Raw genomic sequence first — 12,143 nt, 5'->3', positions numbered from 1 at the left:
AGTGTGGGTGGCAACCACTGTCTGGGGGCGCCAGCCTCCAGCAGCACAGGGCTGTGACAGAAATCCACCAAGTCTGCGAGGCTAAACTTATTCTGAGGGTGCTAGGGAAAAGGCACTCTCAAACTCTCTTGACGATTTCCTTCTTTATTCTCTTGTCTCTTCATTCTCTCTGTGTCTGCTCTCTCTGTGTGTCCTTTCATGGTTTTGTTTGTTTTGTTTTTTTCTCACAGTTTTTATACCCCAACAGAATCTTCCTAGCAGTACTGGAGTCAAAACAGTTGCATTCCATTTCTCAAGTGAATGATTATAGGTTAAAAAAAATCTCCCTCACATGATTTAACATTTTATGCATTACAGGTAAAAAAACAAATCGTTCCAAGAACCCACAAACTTTCATACCCATGCAGCTTGTTATCGATTAACCATGTAGGGGGCAATCAAGGTGCTCTTGTCGGGTCCTTTACTGGCAGGCTACATCTTAAAGGAATCACAGACCTAAGTTTTTATCTGTGAAAAAGAATCAGTCAGTTCTACTTTAAATCTTTAGGTTCGTATTCATTAGTAGTCTATTTTTATATCAGGAGATTCAGGACAGAAATGAGTATAAGGAATTAATCATCACCTTTGGTCATCAACCAAACCTAGTAAGGAGAGTAATAATTGGGCTGCTTTGTTCTTGTTCCATGACTTTAAAGGAGTTTTACATTGCCGGGTGGTGGTGGCGCACACCTTCAATTCCAGCACTGGGGAGGCAGAGGCAGGCGGATCTCTGTGAGTTTGAGACCAGCCTGGTCTACAAGAGCTAGTTCCAGGACAGGCTCCAAAGCCACAGAGAAACCCTGTCTCGATAAACAAAAAAAAAGTTTCACATTTAACTATGTGCCTTTCTAAAACTTTAGATTGTCTTCTTGGGTTTCTCACCTCCAAGTTATTTGACAAAAACATCTTAGTCTAACTTTGTTATCCTCAAAGCTTTGTTTCAGCAGTGATGCTCTCTGAGACCTGTGAACACATCTCCTGACATTAAGGTTAAAAGAATTTAGACTAGCTGGGCTACTGGGACTCAATAGTTCATCCTTAACTTGAGCTACAATCCGTGCAGCTCCTTAGGTGGAACTCACAGACCCTGGCTATATCTTTGTATTTACTTTTGTTCACCAAAACTCTGTATAAACTGCCATTATTATTATCAAATTGGACAGTACAACTTAGCGAGGGGTCATCTTCTTGACAATCCACAGGTAAAAATGCCCAGTAGACCAGGCTGTTTCCAAGAGATAAGCACACTACATTACAGGCGGTGGAGGTCTCCCCACGCCCGCTCACACGGTGCTCGACACCAGAGAAAGAGCCGCAGCACACATGTGAAGGCACAGCAGCAGCAAAGACGTTCCAGATTGGCCCATCGCAACTGTCTGTCTCAGGGCATCTAACACCCTCCATGGCCTCTGCAGGCACCAGGCACGGACGTGGAGCACAGACACGCATGCAGGAAAAACTCCCATACGTGTAAACGTAAATTTAAAAAAGTCAAGCCTCCCATATTCAAAGTCTGCTTGGTTTTGCCTTTGCCTTCAGGATAAACTTGAGGTTCCTTACAATGGTCTGTGAAACTTTTAACGTCCTGGCATCTTCCCTGTCCAGCATCGGCTCTGATTATAACCACATCCATGCTCAACCATTGGATGTTGCCCCAGAAGACTGGGTGTAATCAAAGGTTAATCGCTTCATACAGGCCCTGTCCATTCAACAGTGGCCTTTGTAAGTTATTTCATACTGTGTTGAGTTCTGTAGAAGAAATTGACTTGGAAGGTGCTAGAAAGCAAGTGAGGTGGGAAGTTTGGCAAGGAGTTTCCTCTAGAATCTAGGATCTAGATGAAGGAAGTATATCTTCTCTGGGGGAGTGGGATCTGAGGTGAAGACCAAGACAAGGGATTCAGCCGTGCTACAAGTTAAGGTTTAGTGTGGGAAAAGCAGGCGCATCTCTAAGAGAAAGAAAACAGAAAGCAAGCCACCATGGCTATAGTAAAACGAATACATGGCCAGGTGAACTCAGAACTCCTTTATGGCTCTGGTAAAATGAAGCTGAGTGTGCTTTGTCACATCACATCTGGGGGGGAATCGTTAAAGACTATAGGGTAAAGAGTTTCAATAACTTCTTGCCAACAACAGTGTACATGTGCATACCTGTTGCAGGTGAAAAGTGTTCAATGGTGCTATAAATGAAATGTTTTGTGGAGATTAAACAGACAGTTCAAAGTAGTTGAATTCGAGGAGTCTTTGTCATTTGTGGTGGCTATTTTTTTGTTCATTTTTAAAATCAATTTTTTACATTCCAATCCCAGTCCCCCCCTCCCTCTTTTCCTCTCACTCCCTCTACTCTCCCCCTCCTCCCATCTGCTCCACAGAGAGGGTAAGGCCTCTCCTAGGAAGTCTACTAAGTCTGTCCCAAGTTCAGGCAGGACCAAGGCACCTCTCCACCCCCACACCCATGTGTCTAGGCTGGGCAAGGTATCTCTCATATAGGCTAATGTTTTTTGTTTTGTTTTGCAGTGGCTAATTGTTACTTAGTAAGGCCTCTGTCTGGTTTTTACAGCTGGGGCTTAGCTGGTCTCTTTGCATTCCAGCTCCCCATCAGCTCCTGCAGCACCACAGGCCTCTGTCAGTTTTCCATGACTGTGACAGGTACCTTAGATAGTCAACTTACAGAGAGACTGTGTCTCATCGTGGCTCAGAGTTTCGCAGGTTCTAGTCCATGAACAATCGGCCCTTCTGTCTGGGAGCCAATGGATGAGACAGGACATCCTGCTGGGAGCCTGTGGTGGTGCCAATAACTTCTCACCTCGTAGCTGGGAAGCAAAAAAGAGAGGAGTAGAGTCATGCTCTCACTCTTTGCTTTACTATCTTACCCCAGAGCCCAGGCAATCTTAGGCCCCACCTCTTAATGTTTCTAGCACCTTCCAGGGCCCTTTTGAGTTTCAACCAGATCTATCAGGATCTAGGGCTGGAACTTAGTCCAAAATAATGGAATCCTTTAATTTTATTTAATGAATCCCTGTCTTTGGTACAGTTTTCCCAAGTTTTTACGGGGCTAAAAGGAACTTGGAGATTTTATAGATCAGGCAAAGAGGGGGTGGGGTGTGCATAGCTAATGAACAGTCAAACCAGTGCTCAGGTTGATGTGATCTCAAGTCTGGGTCTGTAAGGAATTCCTAAAGTCATTACTGTCCTTAAGGGGACACAATCTTGTTATTATGAAATGATTGGTTTCGCTTCAGGCTGAACTCTCAGCGGGAATGGGTGGGGTGAACTGAGGCACCTTTGTGTTTGAGAGTAGTTTTAGTCCTGTGACATAAAGATGTTCATAGGTTGGACTTATCATCCCAGAAATTCAAGGTAATAACAGAAGAGCATGGCTTGAGGAGGAGCAGGCGAGAGGCAGAAGCAAAAATGAAGCCAGAAGGGAAACAAATGATATTAAGTAAACTGACTGATACCGTCTTTCATCCCATTGTAGTAATAGGTACCTTGTGGACTCCACAGAATGGTGGTATATAAATGTAGCCATCTTTGGTAATGGTTCCAAGGCAGGGACCCAAAGAAATAACAATCCTATAGTTGCATGAAAAGTTTAAGTCTCCCTAATGAATACATGGATATGTTGCTGAGATTAATAGAAAGTAAGGGAAGATCTGTACTGGTTTCTGAAATCAGTCCTGCCCCCCTGAACTTGAACTTCAACCTTTGGAAAATAGCCTGGGTAAACACACTCATCATGGAGAATTTAGGGGCTGGAGAGATGGCTCAGAGGTTGGGAGCATTTGCTACTCTTCCAGAGGATCCTGGTTCAGTTCCTTGCAACCAGCTGGCAGCTCACAACTGTCTATGATAACTGTTCCAGGAGATCTGGTACCCCACACAGACATAATAATATTAGTAGGTGTTGGGGAAGTCTTATGTCAATAAAGCACTGTTGAGCCAATAGGGAACCAAGATAGGAGAGACTAGGAGTCCAGGAGGACTCTGAGAAGGAGAAACACAAGAGATTCAAGATGTAACGCCATGGGGTAGGAAGCCCGGAAACATCTCCGGTAAGAGAAATACATAAATTAACAATTATGTGGTAATTACTTAAGTCAGAGCTAGCCAGGAAGAAACAAGCAAGGCCAACAGCTTCATAATTATTATAGCCTCCTGTGTGTTTATTTGGGACTGATGCGGCTCTAGAACCAGGCTGGCGGGAAGGCTCCTCACAAGGAAAAAGCCTCCCTTTACAAATGGTTGTCAGAAGCGGGATTGAATTTCCATGCAAAAGAACAAAAGCTTTAAAGGAATTTTAGAAACAGAAGAACAGAGAGAAGCACAGATTTTTGGTAGCAGCATTTTCTCAGGTGGGCTCTGTTTTGATATCGACAAGCCCAGATTCACGTGGCTCGCTTACCAGAGTCTTCCTGACTCGGCATAAAAAGAAAAAAAAACAGCAAGGTTGTTTTAAGAGACTCTGTTAACAATTAAAAGGTGTGTATGTACAGCTGGAAGTGGCAGCTTTTGCTGGGTGTCAGCATGGACTGAGGCGGTAAGCTGGAATCACGCTTCCGCCCGCCATCTTGGAAACGGCAGTTTAAAACTGCCGCAGTTTTACAGATAAGACATGTGGCCAGAAAAACGTAAAGATTTACAGTAAAGTCAGACTTGGATGAACAAAACCTCTAAAGGTTTACAATGTGTTTAAAAATATACATAAGATTGAGAGAGAAAATAAAGAAGCTGGCTGTGGTGGCACACGCCAGTAGGAATTGCTCCAGAAGCAGAGGCAGGCAGATTTCCAAAGAGAAACCCTGTCTCAGAGAAAAATAAATAAAAGTGAAAGAAATAGAGTAATAATAATAATAGATAAATAAATAAGCCACATAAAGATGGAAAATACACAGAGAGTCTGGATACTGTACGCTATTATGTTTTTCAGTTTTTTCATTGCTAAGGAAGGAACAGCTACACTTGATTATAAATGCTGCTGAATTAATCCAACTTATATCTTTTAAAAATGCCTTGACTTCAAAATTTAAGTATAAGGATGTGTTACTTGGAAAAGGAGATTTTGCTTATGTTTCTACAGAAAATGAAAACCTGAGGATTCCATCCAGGCTTCTGTGGTTTGACGAACCAAGACTCCCGGAAGCAGTGGACCAGGTGTTCCAACAACTGAAACAGCTAAGATGATGCAGCTTTACAGACCACGAAAATAAGGACTTATACAGGTTTCTGAGTTTTGTCATGATCCCCATGGTATTAACAGTGCTCCCTTCCAGCATGAAGCAGTTTGGAATGAGCGACGTCCTAATTCCCATCTTGTTTATAAATCTTTGTTTTCATTTAAATGGGGTTGTTTATAATTGGCTAATGATCACAGCCGATCTCTTGTTAATGGTAAAAAGGGGAATTATGGTATGGGTATTGTTTTTCATTTATTGATACAAATTCAAGGTCAATTTTGTGGTGTATATTTCTCCTCTTGATTAAGTATTGTGCTTATACTGATCTTTTAAAATGTAATGCATAATTAAATATAGACTATAGATAGTTACTTATAATAGTCAGAATTTATAGTTAGGTAAGTTAGGTTTTCTAGATATACAGAAATATATTTGACATAAACAGTCTTCAAACCTCTCAAAGACCTTCAGAAAATGGCATTTAAAATGGTTTAGAGTTTTTCTTGACAATGAGAAATGTCTGCTCCTGGCAGCACACCAATTACGTCTGAGAGGAAGATGGGCATCGAAGAAACTCGTAATGGAATTTGCTTTCAACATGGCAAGATTAGCCATTTGGGAAAGAAACTGCTCTTGCCTAGATTGTTTGACTGTTGTTGTATAATCTGGACATGCAGGACCCACAGGATAGTGACTGCTGAACTCAGTCTTACAGGGTTCCTGCTTCATGGAAGAGTCTACAAGACTTTCTACAGGACACAGAGAAATGACTGACAGACTGCCAATGCAGATGGACAGTTCGAAATTTCCTGCTTTCCTGAGAAATCTTCTGGACACATTGTGGCCTATGGGCTGAAGATGGATGCCTCGACAATACAGAGGAACTTCAGGTGACTGTCCAGGCAGTAAGATGTCTCTGTCAATCCTAGTGTTTATATATTATCCTTCTGTGGTCTTTGATGGAGTTGAAGACAGATAGTTATAGTTATAGTTTTCCTTAGTTATGATAAAAGATAAGCTACATATAGAACTTTAGACTCACAAGAATGGGATGGATGATATTTTCTTTAAATATTGCTAAAATATTGTAACTATGTTCTTACTTGATGACTGTTCTGTTATATACAATTTGACTATGTTAAAGTTAAGACCTTTCTTTTTGTTTAAACAGAAAAGAGGAGATGTTGGGGAAGTCTTATGTCAATAAAGCACTGTTGAGCCAATAGGGAACCAAGATAGGAGGGACTAGGAGTCCAGGAGGACTCTGGGAAGGAGAAACAAGAGAGTGGAGAAGTAATGCCATGAGGTAGGATGCCCGGAAACGTCTCCGGTAAGAGAAATACATAGATTAACAATTATGGGGTAATTACTTAAGTCAGAGCTAGCCAGGAAGAAACAAGCAAGGCCAACAGCTTCATAATTAATATAGCCTCCTGTGTGTTTATTTGGGACTGATGCGGCTCTAGAACCAGGCTGGCGGGAAGGCTCCTCACAAGGAAAAAGCTTCTCTTTACAAGTAGGCAAAACACTAATACACATAAAATAAAGATTAATTTAAAAAAAACTTTGAAAGATGCTTTCACTCTAAAACAAGACAAACTAGGGCAGCCATGGGGTTTTGGTTTTACATCTGAGCAATCTGGTCAGGACTCTGTCCTTGAGATACTAGACGTAACTCTCAGCTCCGATGTATTTCTTGTAGCCTTTTGTAAGTGTTTTGTTTTGTTTTTGTAAGTATTTTGTTTTGTTTGTTTTTTCCAGACTGGGTTTCTCTGTGTAGCTTTGGAGTCTGACCTGGCCCTCACACTTTAGACCAGGCTGTCCTGGAACTCACATAGACCCACCTGCCTCTGCCTCCCAAATGCTAGGTTTAAAGGTGTATGTACCACCTGACTCTTTCGTTAAGTCTTTTTGTTGGTTTGTTCATCTGAGGCAGAATTTTATGGTATATATGTATGTATGTATCAATCAACCATCTATCTTATTCTAAGGGTTGAAATGTTCTATATAGGATAGACTATCTTGGAATCTGCCGTCTCCTATCTTAACACATTTGGCTTAACCATTTTTTTCAAATATACAAAGAACTCTTCTTTACTTAAAGCAAATCACAAAGTTTCTTTCTTTAGATACTGTTTACTCAGTAGCTCTAGTGACCTTGAACTGAACTCCTGGCAATCCTCTTGCCTCAGACGCCCACATGCTGGGGTTACAGTTTACCACTCCCGTTTGTGTGTTTTCCTGTATGCTAAGTGCTCTACCGTTGGAATACACTCCTAGCAGCAAATCATTTAAAAAAAATCCTTAGATTTTTTTTCTTTGAGATAGGGCCTTGAACTCTACAAGTGGACCTTGCCTTGACCTTGTCATCATCAGGTGGCACAACCTGTATCTGCTGTTGGTAGTCTGAAGACTGCCACAGAGGGAGCCTTGGCTTCCTCCTAAAGAGCATGTATGGAGAAGCCAATGAGTCAGAGCTGGATTTAAAGTATATGTTTAAGCATAGGAGAGGGGTGCTCTAATAAGAGGAAGCACACAGCAGCCACATTTCATGGTCTTTCTTTTTTTTTTTTTTTCGAGACAGGGTTTCTCTGTAGCTTTGGAGGCTGTCCTGGAACTCACTTTGTAGACCAGGCTGGCCTCGAAATCACTGAGATCCGCCTGCCTCTGTCTTCCGAGTGCTGGGATTACATTTCATGGTCTTTATACAGTAACAGTGAGGTTGTTGTCTTTAAAGGGTTAGTGGGAATTTGGTCATAGGTGTTCCTGAGTTGTACTTTTGTTTCCACAGTAAAAACAAGTTAACAGTACTATAAGATTCGCTGAAGACCATACTTAAGCTCATATACGGTCGGTCCTCAAGCCTGAATTGTTTTAACATTCTTATTTGAAGATATTTCTATATAAAAGAAATGCTGTTGATGTTGGTAGCCTTCACTACAGATGTCAACTGGGGAACTCATGATTTTCAGGAGCGAGAAGGCCAATGAAGGCCTTCTTTTTCTCCTCTTTTCCCTATAATTTTCTTTTTATCCAGCATCCTAGGAGCTGGGATTAGCATGCATCACAGGCCTTGCTTGCAAATTCTTTTATTATGTACAGAGTGTTCTGTCTGCATGTGTGCCTGCAGGCCAGAAGAGAGCACCAGATCTCATTACAGATGGCTGTGAGCCACCACGTGGCTGATGGGAATTGAACTCAGGACCTCTGGAAGAGCAGCCAGTGCTCTTAACCTCTGAGCCATCTCCGCAGCTCTGCGCCGTCCCCCCTTATGTTTTTAGGTGTTTTGCCATGGGTGTCGGTTCCCCTGGAACTGGAGTTACAGACAGTTGTGAGCTGCCACGCGGGTGCTGGAGGTTGAACTCGGGTCCATTTGGAAGTGCGGTCAGTGCTCTTAACCACTGAGCCACTTCTCCAGCCCCCAAATAATTCTAAAAAATAAATCCTCAGTGTAACTCGTCGATTTTGTGCGTGCTCCTCCACGGCTTTTTCGTCTGTGAACGCACGTGCCCATCGCCAGCAGCCTGGGAGATGTGACAGTGTCCCAGGACAAATTAGTCTCACTCGAGATAGCGTCCTAAAGCCCGCCTCCTTTCCGACAGCGGCGTGCAGCCCACGTGGGTTCCGACAGGCTGCCAAAGGCGATGGGAAGACTCCCGGAGCCTGCGGTTGAAGGCGGAGCGGGCGCACCGTGATGACGAACAGCAGCGCTCGCCTGGACGGCGGGGTTCGTGGGCCGGGGAACTGAAAGGAAGGATTGAGCGGAGCGGGGCGCGGCGTGATGACGCACGAAGCTGCGCGCCTTGACACCCCCGCGTAGTCGTGGCGGCGGAGTGGGGCGGAGCGAAAGCGGCTTTTAACGGACGCACGCTTCTGACGTCGACGTCGCACGCAAAATGACGCCCGCGATCACCACCCTGGGGCGGAGCGAAGGCTGCGGCGGCTCCGCGCTCGGGCCCACGTTGCATCTCCTCGCTTCCCGAGGAAGCCCGTGTTTCGTGCGCCGGGAAGGCATCCTGACGGCTAGACCCGCAGCCCCTGGGAGATGGCGGCGCTGTGCCTCACGGTGAACGCCGGAGACCCTCCGCTGGGTAAGGGCCGCGCCGCCGCCGCCGTGCGCGGGTTGCATCAGCTCTCGGGTGCGGGGCGGGTGCGGCGGCGCTCACGCTGAGGGAGACGCATCCCGGGACGGGCTTGGCCCCGCGTGGCCCCGGCCCTTGTCCACGCAGGGTGACGTCCCCCGAGGCCCTCCGTCCCGGGCGTGGGGGGACAGGATGAGAGCCCCGGCGGGGAGACGCCAGGCTGGCTCCCCAGCGCGACTCCGCCAGCGAGCGTCCCGAGCGGCTTTCGAAATAGAACTAAAAACCCAACTGCCCGCCTGTCACCTCCTTTTAACGTGGCTCCCTGAGCCTCATCTGGAGCCTCCCATCCCTTCCCCACCTAGAGAAGATCCGAATCCACCCGCCCCGCTTTCCCATACGTTGTCGAGTTAAGGGGACAAGGTAGACTCTGCGGTCAGCGCTTGGGATTTTAGCCGAGGCAGCGTTTGCTTCTAGGTGCAGGCAGTAATTACGGAAAGCCGTAGGAACGCTGCGGACTGATGCGATCCGGTGGCTTGCTACTCACCCCGTGGACATAGTAAAGGCCCGAGTAAACGTCATCTTACCATCCATTCGGAATTGACTTTTCCAAGTGGACAAGGCTATTGCTCTGTAGTTTAGAGTTTCAGCTTTTTCCTTACTTTGGGAAATGATACAAAATCATTTAACCATGATGTGTGTGGTGTAGACTCGGAAGTACTTTGTAATGTTCAAGAAGCCCAGCCCTTTAAACACGATTGGGCCATATGGGGGCTGATGAAATGTCTTACATGCTCAACTTTGACAGCGGTCTGAGCTTGTTGAAATGAAAAGACATTTTTATTTATGTATTTATGTGCTGGGATATTGCTCGGGGCGCTTCGTATTTTAAGCAAGCACTGCCGCTGAGCTACATTCCCCAGTCCTAAAAATAGAATGTGGTAACCACTTGAAATGTTTTAAAATGATAATATTTTAGCATATTAGTTTCAGTCCCTTTACAATGACCTGCAATAATTCATAAGCTCTGAAAGTAGATTTGATTCTTGATTTGTGGCACTAGACAGTGTTGGCCTCACCATTAATCCTGGAAGCCTCAGTTCAAACTTGGCTGTTGGTTATGGTGAAACTTGACAGTTTCCTTGTTTTGTTTTACCCTGGAAGGAAGGAGGAAACCTACCCAGTGCTGGTTGCCAGAATTTAAGTGAGACTACACGGATGTTCATTCACATCTAGATGTTCAGCACGTAGCTAAGCTATAGTCTTGTTTGTCTGTTTTGTTTTTGTAAATGAACACTTCCTTGAAAATCACTGTAGGGAACCACTAGGTTTGTGTCCTTAGAAGACAGAACCACATTCTGCAAGAGAGTCTTAAATTTTTGTTTCCATTTTGAGCTCTAGGCCAATTAGAGAATATTACTTTCTGTTTGCACCTCTTTATTTTAAATTTTTATAACTCAAAATAGATTATATTATTATTATTTTTTTTCGAGACAGGGTTTCTCTGTAGCTTTGGAGGCTGTCCTGGAACTCACTCTGTAGACCAGGCTGGCTTCAAACTCACAGAGACCTGCCTGCTTCTGCCTCCCGAGTGCTGGGATTAAAGGTGTGCTTTCAAACTTGAAGTTGCACTCATAGAACAGAACTTTCCCCTCATTCTGCTTAAGAACAGACAGTATTTGAAGCTTCTATACCCAGAAGACTTCATGTACGCATCTACAAGCACTTGATCTCTACCTAACTTCATACAGGAGCCATATATTGATAGAATTTTTCTGCCTAATGTACAAGACTCTTATTGTTTTGAAACTAATTGTTCCAGTAGGACCCAGCAACTAGGAATTACCATACTTTGTTTGTCTTAATGTCCTGTTTGTCCGGTTTCTTTCAGTGTGGAATGATTCAGTTAGCCTTTCCTTAGTTTTAATAGCTTTGACTTCTGAAGATGACAAACCTCTTAGGTTTCCCTTGTTGGGTTGCCAGATGTTTCCTTGTGGCTGTATCCACGCTATCCATCCTGGACAGGGGTGGTGTAACTATTCCTGCTCCTCATTGCAGCCCATCAATTGGTGTGTAAGTTTAATTTTCCCATTCTAGTCTTGATCACCTAAGGTGCAGCCTGCCAGTTTTCCCCGATGTAGAGCTTTCCTTTTCATCAAGGGCGTTTTAGTGGAGAGAGCTCGGAAGCCATGCACACATTTCTCTTTCCATGAATGCTTCCATTGATGCATCCTTCCTAACTTGGTTATTAAGGTCAAATGGTGACCTTCCAACTCGACATTTTCTTTTATATGTATCATCATTTTCCTCATGTTAAATTCATGACAAAGTATATGAAATATATTCTATTTAAAATTAGTTGACTAGAAGCTTGCATATATCTAAGTTCACCAATATTAATTGTATGTTTTAGTATAGGATGGTATGTATGTACAGACATATGTGTCATATAAACCTCCGTTACAGTAATGACATATGTTTCCATTACAGAAGATTCTCCCTGGCATCTAGTGCCAGTGACCTGACTTTTGTTATTTTGGTTTTGCTTTTAGGATTTTGTATATATTGATTCATACCGTGTGTGTGTGTGTGTGTGTGTGTGTGTGTGTGTCTTTTTATACACAGGATAGTGCTTTTGTGATTCACCATGTTGCCTATAACAGTAGTTTATTCTTTTTATATGTGAGACAGGATTCCATTATGCATATGCTAAAAATGTATCTCATTTACTTGGATTACCCTGAAAGTGTGTGTTACGTTTGAGAAATCCCTTGCTGTCTTAGGCTGCTTTGGGCAACTATAAGACAGTACCACAGGGAGGCTAATTTCTAATGGACAGGAATTTACTGGT

General features: G+C 43.8%; 1 protein-coding gene across 2 annotated transcripts in view; it reads left to right on the top strand.

Moving 5' to 3' along the window:
* The first annotated feature begins 9,122 nt into the window (after window positions 1–9,122).
* Window positions 9,123–12,143, top strand: part of Eprs1 (glutamyl-prolyl-tRNA synthetase 1) — a 63,612-nt gene continuing 60,591 nt past the window's right edge. For both annotated transcript variants that reach the window (XM_005082436.4, XM_040738943.1), the window contains exon 1: window positions 9,123–9,304. In XM_005082436.4, the coding sequence (XP_005082493.1) occupies window positions 9,259–9,304 (46 nt within the window). In that variant the 5' untranslated portion in view covers window positions 9,123–9,258. The remainder of the gene's footprint in view (window positions 9,305–12,143) is intronic.

Source organism: Mesocricetus auratus, unplaced genomic scaffold, assembly GCF_017639785.1.
Source record: "Mesocricetus auratus isolate SY011 unplaced genomic scaffold, BCM_Maur_2.0 Super-Scaffold_100676, whole genome shotgun sequence".
Classification (NCBI taxonomy): Eukaryota; Metazoa; Chordata; class Mammalia; order Rodentia; family Cricetidae; genus Mesocricetus; species Mesocricetus auratus.
The sequence above is the reverse complement of the archived record's forward strand: the minus strand, read 5'-3'. Positions and strand labels throughout refer to the sequence as shown.